Here is an 18155-nt window from a genome sequence, read left to right on the forward strand (position 1 = left end):
TGAGACAATTAGTAAGTATATATTGTTGAAATTAAACATTATTTTAACATAATCATAGATCGCTTTTGTAATCATCCTGGGCAGTAGTGGAAGAAGAAGAAGAATAAAACTGTGATGACAAATCTTTAACAATTTGAACCAAACCTTTCAAGTCATTGCTCCCCAGTTCAAGACAGTCCCTTAACAAATCACCCTCCACTACCTCTCTCCGTACAGTCTCCACCACTTTCTTTAATGGTCCCTGCCCCCGCACCATCCAAAAGAATAATAATAAAAAAGCATATAATACCATTAAAAAAGTAAAAGAAATATAAAAAACAAAAAAATAAATAAAAACATAGGAGTATAAAATATTTGAAATAACATTACAAGTGTTACTATTTCTTACCGATTGACGAAACACTTTGACAAGCCGTCGTAACACCGACTGAGCAACTCTAAGGACATTTTTGTAATTCCCGGCAACCCAAGTGGCTCGCTCAATTTCCGATCCCGACCGCGTCAACTCACCCAGAAATCTCAGCAACTCATTCATCTCCGAAACAGCACCGTACAATTCCCTATAATCAAAATCACCCCAGGCGTAGTTTATGGCATAATCCCAACCAACAGACCAAGACAATCCCCAGAACCCGAAACCCAGCCCTCGCTCGAGCTTCTGTGCAATTAGCTTGGCCCGATTTGAACCTGAGATGTCACCGCGGGAAGCGCGGAGGTTGGAGACGCGGGTGAGGAGAGAATGGGAGAGAGAGAAAAGGGTTTTGCACTGAGAGTATGAACGGGAGAAGGAGAACGCCGTTGTTGTTATGGTGGTAGTGAGGAGGAGAAAGAGGAGGAGGAGGAGGGTGGAGGAGAGTTGTGGTTTAGTTTTGGCCATAGATTGACGGAGGATGATTTTTTTCTCCCTTCAATATACAGTCTAAAGAAAAGGTAGCAGGTTTGGTCTGTGATTATATAGAACAACTGTTTCCAAAATCTATCTATTTTAAGGGTATAATATTTTTATATACAACAAAACAGCTAAAATGATAAATAAATACAACTCAATTTATTATTTATTATTATAGTATAATGATATTTTTATCATTTAAAAAAAAAACCAATGAGTTTATTTAAGGCTATTAAATATATATTTTTAACGAGATATAAAAAATATAATATAACCTCAAATTATAAAAATAAATTATAAAATTATAACTAATTTGTTTTTATATATAATTCAAACACTTTATAATATATGGTTTAAGTAAAAATATATTATAAGTTTATATTAAATTAAAAGTACAATATAATTATTTATATTTATAAATTTGTATCTTAAAAAAATAATGGGATGCAATGCATGGTCAAAAACTATTTTTTTTTAAATATGATGTCATAATACATGACATATATTATACATTTTATCATACAAAAAGGAAATAGGCATATATCTCTCTGTTAAATATTTTTTTTCCAGTTCAAGTTCTGAATTTATATTTTAAAAATTATTAGTTTAAATATTATAAATTTTAGAATTATTAAAAATTTATATAATTATTAATTTTAATATCTCGAAAAGTTGATTAAAATATTGACAAAGTGATACAAATACCTATAATTAACAAAAAAAAAATTGATTGTAAAAATATGATAGATTTTGCCATGATTCCTGCATTTTTTTCATCAACCAAACGGAGAAACAAAACTAAGAAAAACCATGTCTTTTTTAACCCTCGTGTACATTTTCCATAATTTATCAGCGACCCGACAAAGAAATAACATGGAAAAGGATCCGAAGTTTATAAGTCCATCTGCATAAATTTCACTTCCAAGCAATCCATCACACTAACAAAACCATTTTGAAACCAGATTTGAATACCCAGAGAAGGAAACAGAACGACAGCAACAAAAAGAGGCAAAAAAAGGCTAATGTGGCATGCAATTGGGGTTCTTGAATCAGATAAGAGATGAGAAAGTAGATCTTAAAGAGCTCAATCTGTTGTTGAAATCACAAATGGATCTCCATCAATCTTCTTTTTTCAAGGGATTAAAATGAGAAAAATGAATGATGAGGAAATCGAAAAGCTTTCTTTTTCTTTACTAGAGAGATGTTTTCTTAAATGAAGAGAGAAGTGAAAGGGGAGAATAGGAGAGAAGAAGACAGCCGCTAAATTACAATTAGTCATAGAAACAAAACAAGGAAATCATACTTAATGCTTTCATTTTCACAAGAAACATATGCTTGGTTTATCCAGTTAACCCATGATTTCAGTGTGATTTTATTAGTTTATTAGTTTTAGAGTGATTTCATGATTTTAACAGTTTTAGGCTTGACTTTGGAGGCAATATACTCCTCGGATATAGTTAATTAATTATTATGAAATTCATAAAGGGTAGCCAAGTTTTTTTGCTTTTTTTACATAGTTAAATTCAAAGTAAAAAAATAATCAACTACCAGGGTCATTTACATATTTTTATTTTTATTTGCATATTAAAAAAACGTTTATACCCTTGAAAAACACAAAATGAATATTTTGTCTTTTCAATCTAGTATTTTTTGTTACATCTATGTTTGCTTCAGGATATATATATATATATATATATATATATATATATATATATATATATATATATATATAAGTTGATGACATGTGTGTACAAATGAGTGACTCCACTACATTCAAACGGTGTTTTCAATGGAGATTGATGATCAACAACGAGCCTTTTTGATATGGTTGGATTATCTTGGCAGCCTTTATTTTTCTAGTTTGGCACTTGTAGGTTTTTTTTCCTTTCCATTTGGGTTTCTTTACGTGATATTTTAAAAATTCAAACTATCCTTTAAATTTGTTTTTCTTATAAATATGATTTTGTTATTTTAATTACTATTTTCTTATTTAAATAGTTTATAGAATTAATATTTTTTTTTTCAATTGCATCATTTTTTAATTTTTTATTTATCATATTTGGTCCTTATTTTTTTATTTGTTTTTTATTTATTTTAGACAATATTTTGAATTGAAGTTTTTTTTACTATTCCATCCTCTTTCATATTTTTTTTTTATGAAATTTAATCCTCACTATTTTTTTTCAATTCCTTTTGCTTCGGCATATTTCTTTGAATTTTTTTTATTTCATCTTCCAATATTAAATTAGTTGGGAGTTGAGTTTCCTAATTGAATCAAGATTTAAGATTTTAAGGGTTACAAGTCTAGTGAATTAACCCAAGTTTAGAAGTTTTATACGAGTTTGCTTTTCTTTTCCTTTTCCTTTTCTAAGCTAATGTTTGCAGTTTCATCCTTCAATATTTATTTATTTTCCAGTTTCATTCTCCTTTAAATTTTTATCTGTCATATTTTATCCTCATTCTTTGAAGCATAGTTATTAAACCTGGCCCGGGGGTTGACCAAGCCGAGGGGTAGTGTCCCGGGTTTCATGGGTCAACCCAGAAAAATTAAAAAAAATTAAAATTTTAATATTTTATATGAAAAAATTAAGAAAAAAATCCATGTAAATATAGACTATACATATTTTAAATAATGAAGTTTAAAAGAATATTTTTTTAAAAAAATATCCAACATTCAAAAGATATTATGTTAAACTTTTAAGTTAAAGTATTTAAATCAAAAAAGTTTCTTATCTTACATTGAAAAAACATAGCTTTTAACTTGTGAACATAGAGTATATATACTAATAGGTTTCAAATCCCACATTGAAAAAAGATAACTTTTTTCTTGGAAACATATAGTATATATACTAATGAGTTTCCAAATTCACATTGAAAAAACATAGTTTTTTTTTTCTTGTGAACATAGAGTATATATACTAATAAGTTTCAAATCTCATATTGAAAAAACATAACTTTTTTCTTGGAAACATAGAGTATATATATTAATAAGTTTCAAATCCCACATTGAAAAAATATAGTTTTTTTCTTGTGAACATAGAGAGTGTGTGTATATATACTAATGAGTTTCCAATCTTACATTGAAAAAACATAGTTTTTTTTTTGTGAAGATAGAGTATATATACTAATAGATTTCAAATCTCACATTAAAAAGATACTATGTTATCATTTAAAGTTAAAGTATTTAAACCAAAAAGTTTTTTATCCCACATTGAAAAAACATAATATTTTTCTTGGGAATATAGAGTATATATACCAATGGGTTTCGAATCCCATATTTTAAAAAAAAATCAGGTCTTGGCCGGGTCTCGCCCAGGTCACGGGTTGACCTGCCAGGTCGACCGGGTTTGACCAGGTTATTGCATTGACCGGTCTTTTGAGAAACCCGGACCGGTCCAGCCCCCGGTTCGGCCGGGTCCGGGGTCGACCCGCCGAGCCGGTCCGGGTTTAATAACTATGCTTTGAAATGATATTAGTTTTATTTTAGATGGTTTTTAGAATTAAAGTCTTTTTGTAATGTCATCCTCTTTTGATTTTTTTTCTCCTATTAGATAAATGACATTTGAGGTAAATTGTACATAACATGTCTATAAATAGATAACAAAGCCACTAAATCAAAGACAACAAGCTTACAAATCAAACAACAACAACAAGAAAAAGCAGAAGAAAGACAATAGGCAAAGACTAAAGACCAAACACAAATATTCGGAAGTTCTCTCAAAGAAATTCAAGTCTATCAAGGAAGATAAGGATCAAAGTCATTTCCTTCATCAAATCAAATCAAGAAAGCAAAGGATCAAAATCCTTTCCTTCATCAAATCAAATCATGTTAAGATATCACACAATTAAAGCTTTCAGACTCATGCAAATAATCTTCATCAAGTCAAACCAAGTTAAGATCTCACATGGTAGCTTTTGGGCTTGTGTGAATATCTTCCCATCTAAAACAAGATCCATATTTGATCGTTAATCAGAGAATTTGTGCACGTAAAAAGCACTTCAAGAGAGTTTTCATTTTTTCTTGTAATAAAATTCATTATTGTAATTTTGACACTATTTTTAGTGTATTTTTAATACGTGAAATTTTGTGTGTAGAATGACAAACTTGTATCAAACTAATTACATCTAAGCCAACACAGATATCCCGTCAAATTTGCAGCCTAGATCATGTGACTGGAATAACCTGATAAAAAATAGAGAGAATTATAAAGCTATTTTTTTTAAAAAAAAAAGATGTGATAACTTTTTAAACTTGTAACCCAAGTCATTAGATCTAAAGCACCAAATCTGAAAAAAAACCATGAAGTTCAATTCTCAATCAATTAAATATCAAAGAATAAAATTGAAAAAAAAAATTATACAAGAGGATTTTAAAAAATAACAATTCAAAGAATGATGATCAAAATTACTATTACTACTATTATTAATAAGTACTACTACTACTATTATTTTCATAACTAACATTATTATTATTATTGAAAAAATAAAAATTATGAACTTGATTTGAAGAATAAAATTGAAAACTATAAATTTTTTGATAAAGGAGCCAAGAAAAACAATAAGAAACAAAAGAAGAGGGACCAAATTGAAATTATTATTATTATTATTATTATTATCATATATATTATATTACTTATTGTTCAATGTATATCTCAAGAAACTTATAATATAATTTAATCAAATATATTTAGTAGTTTTAAGCACTTATAAACATAATATAATAATCATTTACCAAACATTGTTTTACTAAACACCATAATAACAATGCCCTACATAGTGCAATGAAATAGTCACTAAAATTGAGTCATTATTTTGATAATTCACTAAAAGAATGTATTTTTCATTTTTTTCCCAAAACAAGATATATTTGTAATTTAAAATTTCAATTCACATATTTTTTTATTGTTAATGAATTAAATATTTTTATGTAATTAATTAATTAAGATTATAAAAAATGCGAAGGAAAATGAATCAATTTTAAAGAAATTTCTTCCTCAATTTAATGAAACAAATATGAAACTCATCTTCTTTTTATACCATAAGCACACTATAATTGATTGCTTGGGTTTGTATATAAAAATATATAGGAAACATGTTGAGATTGTAACGAAAGGTTATAGTTATCCATTACAATTATTATTAAAACCTTGGTTGAGTTAGGTTTGAATAACTTGAGTCATTTCGTAATATATTGTCAACAAGTCTAGTAATTTTATCAGGATTAAAGCTTGAAGATGTCCCTATACTGTATCAATTTGGTCACTTTATTTTTATAATTTTTTAGTTTATTATTTGCCTTTATAATATATTCATGGCTCTTTATGTCACTAGGTTAAGAAATAAGGAAAACATAATTACTTTCGGACACATGACATTTTTTTATGACTTGTGTACATTTTTTTCTTTCAAAAGTTTCTCTCTCCTTTTTCTTCCATTTTTCTTTCTTTCATTTATCATTTTCCATTTTTTTTCGTAGAAAATAGGGATTCTATCCTTGGAATACATGATATCTTTGGTACAACTTTGTTCAAAATTTTAAAATACACTATTTTATGTTTCTAGTTTGGTTTGACTTGATGAGATCATAACTTAGGATTCTATCCTTGGAATACATGATATCTTTGTTACAACTTTGTTCAAAATTTTAAAATGCACTATTTTATGTTTTTAGTTTGGTTAGACTTGATGAGATCATAACGACGTGGGAAACTCTCATTGTTTTTTTTTTTTAATCTCAATTCCTCAACGAAAATGATTCTTTCTAATTCTGATGCAAATCAATGAGCATCACCAAATGATTCATTAGAAATATCAAGTGAGCCTATTACAAGATTTAAAACTAAAAGGAATCAAGAGAAATTGATTGAAGTGATTTTGGATGTTTGGGTTAACAAGTAAATCTGTCAAACTAGATTTTCATGTACTATTTAGATCATATCTGAAGCTACAAGTGAAATTTTATTATGATTCCAGTTAGACTAAAAACTAGACATCTCAAGCTTTTTATTCATATTTGGTAGATCAAGTAAATTATCTAGACAAGATATAATGACGTGTTTGAATTCAGGCTTGAAATCTAGCAACAAACAAGGAAAGTAAAAAAAAAAAGAACTATTTTCCATATGATTTATGGATTTTTACAAGGCAAGGATTTAATATCATGTGAAGTCCTTATTTTACAAGGATTGTTTATTTTCTAGGAAGATCAATTAGGAAACAATCTTTGTTTTGCAAGGATTCCTTATGCAACAACAATCTTTATTATTCAAGGACATTTAAGTAGATTTTGGGATTTTTTTTTCTTTTTTCTAATGTATAGTTTTACACTAACAAGCATAAATTTTGATCCAACCATTGCATTTAAGGGCGTTCAAAAAAACAGAGTAAATCGATAAAACCGACAAAAAATTAACTGAAAAAACCGAACCGAAAAATATAACCAATTAAACTGATTAGATTATGTAGAAAAAACCCCGGTTCGGTTTGGTTTTTGGTTTTGTAGTGCAGAAACCGATTTAACCGGACCGGTTCAAAAAAGGGTTCCTAGGGTAGGCTAGTATAAATAGAAAAAGTCGCGCCGCACCCCTCTCTTCTCGCCAGTTTACTCTCCGCCAACCCTAAACCTTTCAATTTCAATTTTCACACAATCTCTCCTCTCATTACTTAGAGCCACCCGTCGTCCCCCTCGCCCCCTGCCCTCTTCGGCCTCCGCTAAGGCCGCCCCGTACCAGAGCACCCGTAACTCGTCCCCTCTCGCCTCTTCGCCTCTCCCTTTCCACTCTCCTTAAACTAAGAAAACATAAACACAGATCGATCATCGGCATTTTCTCAGTCTCAACTGGACCAAAATAGTCTGTGTTTCCATCAAACCGACGTTTCCTCAATCTCTCAAAACCAGTGAGTTTTATTTTTTTTCATTTCTAATTAATTAATTAATTAATTCGGTTAAGGTTATTGTTATTTTTAATATAGTTAAGCTTATTGTTTATATGTTTCTTCCCCAGTCTCCACTTGAAGTCTAGATCAACACTGTCGGTGACTCGGTGTTTCCATCATACCGACGTTTCCTGATTTCCTCAGCCTCTCAAAACCAGTGAGTTTTATTTTTTTCTCCTTTCTAATTAATTCATACAGTTAAGCTTATTGTTATTTTTAATCAATTTTGTTGGGTGATGAATTTTGGTTTAGGTTTAAATTAGAATTTAGAGCTATTTGGGTGATTAAAGCAAAATTTTTTTCCTTTGTTTGAATAGAAGGGATTTAGTAGTTTAGGATTATAATTATTTTTAATCAAAATTACCGTTCTTACTTCTTACTATTATTTTCAGTTTAGGATTAGAGTTGTCTTGTACATGTAATTTCAGAATCTTACATGTAATTTTGCAGTTTATTTTGCTATTTTGTAAATGTAATTTCAATATCTGGTACTATAAACTTGTGTTGATTCTGTTGTTGTTGCTTTATTGGTTGAATTGATTCGGTTGCTGTTGTTGTGTTGATTCTGTTGCTGTAGCCTATTGCTGTGTTGATTTTGTTGCTTTGTTGGTTAATTACTAAAAACAGATGAATTGTTGATTTTGTTGTTGTAAACTAGTTTTGTTTTGATGGGTTTTTTTATTCGATTTTGTTTTATCATTCTATAAAATGTATTCATTATTCTATTTTGGATGATCTTGATTGGCATTTTGTATTCATTAAAATCATGTTATTCTTGTATTCATTGTTCTGTTATTTTTGTAATTATTTTTCCTCCATTGATAGATTTTCTAAGCTTGTTTTGACACATTTTCTAAGCTTGTTTTGACATGTTACTTCTGTAATATTTGTTTCATTTTAATTTTTAAACATGATTTTAATCTTTATGTTTATTAAGTGCTGAAAAGAATTGTGCAAGTGATAATGAACATATTTACATTTGGTAATTACAGATGGAAAACCTTCAAAATCAAAATGCTTCATCCATTGGCACTACCCCAACATCAACCAATGCCCCAGCTTCAAACACTAACCCAACATCAACTACTGCAATATCCAACACAGAAAATAAAGGTAAACAACTTCAAGTCCTTGCATCTAGGGAAAGAAATGTTGATGATAAAAAAAGTCACAAATTTAGGATCATTTTACAAAACTTGATGGTGATCCTACAACCCCTAGAGCTGAATGTAATTATTGTGGAAATGATTATGCATGTCATACTATTATTAATGGGACATGTAATATGTGAAGTTATTTGAAAGTATGCAAAAAGTTTTCTTTTGTGGTTGATAAGAAGCAAAAAATTTTGGTATTAGAACCTAATAAAGTAGGGGGTGAATTAGGAGATCGAAGTGTGGGAACTCTTAAGGCAATAGGTTATGATTATGATGAATGTAGAAAGGCACTAGTAAAAATGGTTATAATTGATGAGTTGCCTTTTAATTTTATGGAGGGTAAGAGATTTAGATTATTTTGTAGGACCTTGCAGCCTAGATTTGACATTCCTTCTCGTTTCACTGTTATGAGAGATTGTTTGAAACTTTATATTTAAGAGAAGGAAAGATTAAAGAGAGCTCTTAATGGTCAAAGATTATGCTTAACAACAGATATATGGACATCAATCGAAAACATTAACTATATGTCCTTAACGGCTCATTGGATTGATAATGAATGGAATTTGCATAAAAGAATTCTAAATTTTTGTCAAGTTTCCAATCATATGGGTGAGACAATTGGTCAAGTTATTGAAAATTATTTGTTAGATTAGGGGATTGATAAACTTTTAACTGTTACAGTAGACAATGCAAGCTCTAATAGTGCTACTATTTTATATTTAAAGAATGTGATGAAAGATTGGCCAACTAATATATTGTTAAATGAACATTTGCATGTTAGATGTTGTGCAAACATTGTAAACCTCATTGTATGTGATGGTTTGAAAGAGATGAATGTTTCGGTTGTTAAGATTCGAAATGCAATTAGGTTTGTGAGATCTTCACCATCTAGGCTACTTGCATTTAAGAAGTGTGTAGAAAAGTTGCATATTAAGTGTAAAAAATCATTGTGTTTGGATGTTGCAACTCGATGGAATTCAACTTATCTTATGTTAGAAGCTGCTGAAAAGTTTAAAAAGGTGTTTGTGAGGTTAGGTCAAAGTGAGCCTAGATATGTGAGTTATTTTTTGGAGGTTGATTCAAAGGGGAATAAAAAAAAATATAGGGCCACCTAGTTTGGAGGATTGAGAAAATGCTAGAACTTTGCTGAAGTTTTTAAAGATCTTTTACATGGTTATATTGAAATTTTCTGGCTCATTACATGTTACATCAAATTCTTTTTTCAATGAATTGATTTACATGTATACAAACTTGTTGCAATTGTGTAAAAGTAGAGATAATCTTTTGAGTAGAATGGTGATGAACATGATGAGTAAGTTTGAGAAGTATTGGGGTTGTGGAGCAAATCAGAATTTTTTATTGTATGTGGCTAATGTTTTGGATCCACGTCTTAAATTGAAATATGTGAAATTTTGTTTTGGTGAATTGTATGATTATAATAAAGCACAATTGCTAACAAAAAAAAGTGAAAGATAATTTGGTGAGCTTGTATGAGTTTTATTTGAAAGCCGATGAAGTGGTGGATGATAATAGGCATAAACAAGATGTTAATAATGTTATTGATGACATAGAGGTAGTTGTTAACACTTTAGCTCGGTTCAAAAGGCACTTACTGGAGGAAGATAGTGTGGAAAATATAAATGAGGTTGAGAGGTATTTCATTGATGGTTGTGAGGATTCTAATGATGATAAATTAGATATTTTAGGTTGGTGGAAGATTAATGCTTCAAAATATAAGATACTTTTGAAAGTTGCACAACATGTTCTAGCTATTCCTATATCCACAGTGGCTTCCGAATCACCCTTTAGCACAAGTGGTCGTATACTCGACCAATTTCGAAGTTCTCTATCTCTAGCAACAGTTCAAGCACTTATTTGTTGTTAAAATTGGTTGCATCATGGTCCAATTCCAACTGATAATACAACCTTGATGAATGATGTTGAAACCTACGAAAACCTTGAATCAAGTAATGTTTCTTAAAAACTTACACCTTTTATTTTATGATTTATTAATTAACACATTTTTATTCTAACATGTTTAACATTTTATTTTGTAGAATTTGGTGGAAAGTTGCATTTAGCAACGGATGATAATTAGTTCACAAATTGTGATGCATTTATTGAAAATGTATGGTATAAATAACTTTTTTTTTATTTTTATATCTTCTGATTTAATTTATCATGTTATAATTCTAGATTATGAATTTCAGGAATCAAAGTGCAATGCTCTTGAAGTGCTTTTTTATTGAGACGATGTGCACATGAAGATTTATTTTTTGTGGCTTGGAGTGTTTTATAATAATGTTATTTCTTGTTTTTTCGTTAAGCCCTTTGAAGGCAATGATTTGTAATTTGGATTTTAACTTATTGGTGTGTGATTATGAGTGTGTGTTATTTATTTAAACTTTTTGGAAGTACAAAAATATTAGTAAGTTAAAAAATATATTGAACACAACATTGACGTTAATAATTTCATATGAATGAATATTCATTGGCTAAAAAACTTAATAAACATAAGATTGATAATAATAATTTAATACAATTGAATATTTAGGGGTAAAAAAATTAAATATATTTGGAATCTTCAAAGAAAATGATACAATATCAACATTAATTGTAAGCCCAATAGAAATCCATTACAAAGCCCATTAAAAAAGCCCAAAAAAACCCAAAATAAGCCTATAGGTCTGTCCGGTTTTTTGGATAAAAAACTGAACCGAAACCGGACCGGAATCGGCCGGTTTGGGCCGATTTTGGTTTGGTTTCTGGTCTCTTTTTTTCAGTTTGGCTATTTTTTCCGGGTGAAAACCGAACCGAACCGAAAATGATCACCCTTAATTGCATCGAGCTAAATTTGTTTCACATTTTTTTAAGAACATTGTTACCTATAGGATTAAAATGTCATAGAAATGAGACATCGGGAAGACGTTGTGATAAGGTCCAGAAGCTACTATTCGGGATTTATATTATTTTCCTAGTTGATTTAGGATTATTTTTTCTATTTGGATTAACACTCTTTTATTGTTTTTTTAGACTTGTTTAGGATTTTTTGTGTATTATAAATAGGGTTATTTAGCTTATATTTAGTTTTCTTTTATAGACTTTGATTTCAGAATAATATTTTATGCTTGAGAGATTGCTCATATTTTATGTTCTTCATTGGGCTTTTCTTGGAATTATCAAAGATCAAACCGTTTTTGTAGTGTTCTTCATATACTTCTAGTTCTTGATTCATTATAACCATAGGGTTAAGGTATTTTTCATCCAACAACTCTGGTGTCTTGGTTCAGGTAATCATTTTGTTGGGTTCTTTATCGTAATCTAATTTTAGCTTTCTTGGATTATGTTTTCTTGCATGTGGATGCAAAGGTTTTTACCTTTTAGGTTCACATCAGTTAGTGTTAGAGTAAGGCTTTAAAATCAGGTTATATCTATCTATATTTTAAGTTTATATGTTATTCATTTTCATTGTTTTCAATATGTTCTTGAGGCAATATATACAAAAAGTCTTTTTCAAAAAGGCTATTGCTGAATCAATATAGTACAATAAATAGTTGAAATAACAAGTTGTTTATTCTACCACAAATTAGGTTTACAAAAAATTAATTGACAGGAAACCAAATGGCGACATCAGAGCCCTTGTTAGACAATCAGAGTTGTTGATTGCATGTTTTAATTGTTATTGACACTAATTGCAACCTAATTTAATATGTAAAAAATGATTTTCTCAAAAGTATTTTTCGTTACTATTTTGGCCAGATCTGGTTAGATTCTTTTTAGATCTGGACAAAATTCATATTTTTTTTAAAAAAATATTGGTTGCCATTAGCGCAACACTTGCCTATCATAGTGGCAGCATTGCTACCCTATTCTACCATCAGGTGCAGCATTACTGGTGTTGCAAAGGCTGTCGTAGGAATGGGCAACTGCTGCAACAAGTTAAAGAGTAAGGGATAGAGGAAGAAATACATTTTTTCCTATGAAACCTATTTTCAGTTTTTAGGTATTAAATTATGAATTTTCGCAATTGTATATAAAATTTTGATTTTATATTAAAAATAAAATCCTAAATTAAATTAATTGCAGAATTAATTCTCTTAATAGGATTAGGATTGAATTAGACTTTTTAATTCAAAATTTTTTAGTTTTGTAATATCCTAATAGGATTATGATTTACTTAAAATACTTAATTAAATAATGTTTAGAAAAATATTTTTTTTCTAAGTAAAGAGTTTTTAATCCAAAAATATTTTGTTTAATTGATCCTAAAATAGTTTAGGATATTAATAAGAATTTTAATATAATTTATTTTCTTATTAAATTTTGAAAAATTATTTTTCAATGAAAATTTATTAAGTTTAGAAAATTATCAAATTAGATTTGAATTTAATATCTCCAAGTGTTAGAAATATTATTTTAAATTGTAAATAAAGCCAATAATTAGAATTGAAGCATTCAATATATTTATTTATGCATATTATGTGTTATTATACATGATGGATGTATTAAAGACCAATGTGATTATGTTTTTATGATTGAATGAATGTAATATTAAATAGGCCTATGTGTCTTGTCTTTTCTCTAGTTTTCTTCCAAGATTGTAATTTTTTTTTCTCATTTAATTACCCTATAATATAACTCGAGGTTTCTTATTCGATTATGTAAATACTATGCAATTTAGAAATGTAAGAATTTAGATAGAAAACTTATTTTGTAATCTAAGACAAACAAAGAATGGCGGTGAAGGATATACCTATGGTTCTCGCAAAGAATTTATGAACAGCTATTTAGGTTTTGACCACCTAATTTGCTTTGTCGGCTTAAGGGAATTAATTGAGATATATTCATAATTATCCAATTAAAATGACATGATAGAGGTGTATGTTAATAAATAATTGTTATGGATGATATATCAATTATGCCATGAAATGAAACCTAATTAAAATTGATAATAAATCATTCATTAATATATTAAAACCATAGTTATTTTCATGGATAACTTTTTGAGCTACTTAAAGTTACCATTAATCAAATATATTTAATGTTATAAAATTAAGTCCTCCTTAACCAACTTATATGATTTGGATGAATTACTTTTAATTATATAATATTAGAAGTAGTAGTTAGACAAAACATATATGATATGTTTAGACAAAGAGTTGTCACCTTACTAATCTAGGAGCCACATAAAAATGTGATTAATAAGCTATTATCTACCTAGATTAATTTTTTTTTATTTGTTAAGTTACTTAAGGTCATATAAATTAAATGAGATTCTACCCACTAGGAGATTTATACTAGATTTCCTGAATTAATAGGGAGGGCTATTAATTTTCAAGAACATTGTGGGAGATCAAGTTAAGATTAAAGACCTTATCTGAATTTAGTTTTAAATATGCATGCATGAAATTAATAATCGCTATCTTTACATGAATGTGTTTATAGATCAAATAAGTAATAACATATCTCTACGTAAATGCTTGATGTTAACAAATTGACTACACTATACGTTTTGGATTGGTACCATAAAATGACAATTGTTCTCGAGTAAGAAAAAAAAGGTTATATGTTCTAGAAGATACGATTCTTTTTTCCCTTAATGAGGATGCTAATGAAAAAGTTAGAAATGAATATCCATGTCATATTGATGACGATTAGCAAGTTACATATGTGATGTTAGCCAATATGACACTTAGACTTGAAAGGCAACATGAGAATATAGATACTCATATTATGATTATGCATCTCAAAGAGTTGTTTGATGCAGCTAATAGGACTAATAGGTATGAGACCTCTAAAAACTTATTTCCCTATAAAATGACAGATGATTCCTTAGTGAACATCTTTATTTTGAAAATAATTGGCTGTATCAAAAAATTAAATCAATTGGGCTTTTTCATAAACCATGAGTTAAGTGTTTACTTGGTATTGCAGACATTATCCCAAAGCATTTTGTAATTCATTATGAACTATTAAATGAATAAGTTAGATAATACATTATCAAAATCACATAATATGCTTAAAACTACTAAAGAGACCTTTAAGAAGAAAACAAATCATGTTCTCCTAGTTTAGTCTTCTAAAATTTCTAAGAAGAAGAACAAGAAGAATAAAAGTTTTATCTCTAATTTAAAGAGGCCTACTAGGAACATCAAGAAAGATAAGGGTATTTGTTATCATTGTGGCAATGATGACCATTGAAGGACAAATTGCAAGGAGTATCTTGCAACTATGAATGCTAAAACATTAATTAAGGTTCTTACTTCAGGTATGTTTATGACTGAAAACTACTTCTTAGTTCACTTAGTAATTCTTATGTATTGGATAACAAATGTGGTTTTCACAATTTCAATAATATATAGGAACTAAGAGAAGGTAGGAGATTATATAAAGGTGAAGTAGATCTATAAGTTGAAAATGGAGCAAGGGTTGCTCATTAGCTATAGGAACTTATTATTTTACTTTACCAACCAGGCCAATATTAAAACTTGATAATTGTTATTTTATTCAATTACTTTCTAGAAACATTATATTCATTTCTTACTTAGTTTTGAATGGATTTACATTTATTATTAAGAGAAAATGTTGTTCTTTTTATAATAATGGTGTTTTTAATGGATCTGGTGGTTGTACAAATTAGATAATCAATATCTTTCATATTTATAGCATTATAGACACGGTCATATTAACAAAACAAAAATCACTAAGTTACATGAAGAAGGATATTTTGATCCTTTTGATTATGAATTATATGAAACTTGTGAAGCTTGTTTATTATGTAATATGACTAAAACACCATTTACTGGAAAGAGTGAAAGGTCAAAAGAATTGTTAAGTGTAATAAATACATATTTATATGAAAAAATGATGATTCATGTTATAGATGAATATACTTATTTCATTATATTTAATAATGATAATTCTATATATGATTATGAGTATTTAATAAAACACAAGTCTGAATCATTTGAAAAGTTCAAAGAATTTAGAAATGAAGTTAAAAAACAAACTAGAAAGAGTATCAAAATACTTTAATTGGATCAAGTTAGTGAATACTTGAGCTAAGTATTTCAAGTTTATCTAAACAATAATGGGATTCTCTCACAATGAACACCTCCTAGAACACCAAATTTTAATGAAGTTTATGAAAGGAGAAATCATACCCTTTTAGATATGGTATAGTCCATGATAAGCTATGTAAAGCTTCCACCTTCTTTTTTAGGCTATGCCCTGCAAACTATTGCTTACCTTTTAAATAGGGTCCATCAAAATCTATTGATAAGACTTCATATGAGATATATAATGGTAAGAGACTAAACTTATCAAACTTAAAGATTTGGAGATGTGATGCTTATGTAAAGCATATTTTATATGAAAAGTTAGGAGCTAAGTCAAATTAATATAATTTTATGGGATATCCAAAAGAATCAATTGGATATTATTTCTACCATCCCGTTTAACAAAAAATATTTGTCTCAAAATATGTTACTTTTATAAAGAAAAAATTTATTCTTGAAAGAAGTAATGAGAGGAAAATATAACTTATTGAAGTTTAAGAACCACAAACTGACATCCAAAAGGAACTAGAACTTGAGGATATAACATTGGATGTTCAACCCAAAACTCAAGAAATGCAAGAACTTTATAGATGTGATAAAACATGTTATATACTAATAAGATATCAACTTTTTATAGTAGTTGATGATGACGAATTGTGTATACATGATGAGACTACTAACTACAAGGAAGCAACATTTAATATTGATTTCGAGAAATAGCTTGAGGCCATGAAATCTAAAATGAATTCCATATACACAAACCAGGTATAAACCGTGGTTGATCCACTTGAAGGGTTAAAACCATTTGATATAAGTAGGTATTTAAGAGAAAGATTGGCATGGAAGACAATGTACAAATATACAACACTATACTAGTTGTGAAAGGTTATAGACAAAGATAAATAACTGACTTTAATTAAATCTTCTTGTCGATCACTATATTAAAATCCATAAGGATTTTGCCTCTGTAGTTATATACCATGATTATAAGATTTGGCAAATAGAGTTCAAAATTGTATTCCTAAATGAGTATCTTCATGAAGATGTGTATATAACACAATATGAAGGTTTGAATCTAAGAAATTTATCAACAAAACAAGCTATAAAATCCATTTATGGACTTAATACAACTTCAAGGAGTTGAAATATCCATTTTGATAAGATAATTAAACAATTTGATTTCATAAAAAAATATAGAAGAACCTTGTGCTTATAAAAAGGCCAGTGGGGTTAGAATTTTTTTCTTAATGTTATGTATAGATGCCATATTATTGATAGGAAACAATATTCTTTTACTCTAGTCAATAAAGATCTAGATGTCTAAGAATTTCTCTATAAAGGTTATAGGAGAAACAACTTACACATTATGAATAAAGATTTATAGACGTAGATATAAAAGGTTATTTGGATTGTCTCAATCCACGTACATAAACAAGATGCTAACATAGTTTAACATTATATAATCCAAGAGAGGATACTTACCTTTTTCGTAAGGAAAATGTCTCTCCAAAGATATGTCTCCTAAGAAATAAATTGGGAGAGATATGATGAAAACGATTCCCTAAGATTCGACTATAGAGTCTATTATATATGTGATGCTATGTACAAGATTGGATGTATATTATGCTTTGAGCATAACGAGTAGATAGTTAAAAATACTTTGAAGTACTTAAAAAGAACTAATAATATCCTTATGTTATATAAAAGACATAATTGGAAGTTCATGGTTATTCAAATGCTAGTTTTAATAAGATATTAATGATAACAAATCTTTGCACGATATGTTTTTACACTAAATGGTATTGTTGTAAGTTGGAAGAGTTTCAAATAAAAGACCACATTAAATTCTACAACTGAAGCTGAATATATCTCTGTCTGATGAGGTAGAAAAGGGGTTATTTGGATTAAGAAATTGATCACTCAATTAAGTGTGGTTCCTAGTATTGTTGATCTTGTAGTCGTATACAAGTAAAGGAACCAAGGTCTTATCAAAGATCCAAACATGTATTTTTTTGGTGATTCCATTTGATTAGAGAAATCATATAAATTAAAGATGTAAAGATAGAGTAAGTATCATTTGAAGAGAATCATGCAAATCCTTTTTCCTATAACACT

General features: G+C 28.6%; 1 protein-coding gene across 1 annotated transcript; it reads right to left on the reverse strand.

Moving 5' to 3' along the window:
• LOC133703216 (uncharacterized) lies at positions 1-1151 on the reverse strand. Its single transcript, XM_062127674.1, has 2 exons — positions 389-1151; positions 1-241 (listed from the first exon to the last, which is right to left on the reverse strand). The coding sequence occupies exons 1-2, from the start codon at positions 875-877 to the stop codon at positions 53-55; spliced, it is 678 nt and encodes a 225-aa protein (XP_061983658.1). The 5' UTR covers positions 878-1151; the 3' UTR covers positions 1-52.
• Between the last annotated feature and the right edge of the window lie 17004 nt (positions 1152-18155).

Source organism: Populus nigra, chromosome 9 (assembly GCF_951802175.1).
Source record: "Populus nigra chromosome 9, ddPopNigr1.1, whole genome shotgun sequence".
Classification (NCBI taxonomy): Eukaryota; Viridiplantae; Streptophyta; class Magnoliopsida; order Malpighiales; family Salicaceae; genus Populus; species Populus nigra.

Bases quoted from the DNA above. Each gene is read 5' to 3' on its own strand.
- LOC133703216 (XM_062127674.1), bottom strand. From the start codon at position 877: ATGGCCAAAACTAAACCACAACTCTCCTCCACCCTCCTCCTCCTCCTC. The intron at 242-388 runs GTAAGAAATAGT...GTGCGGGGGCAG, and splicing joins TCAAAGTGTTTCGTCAATCG to GGACCATTAAAGAAAGTGGT.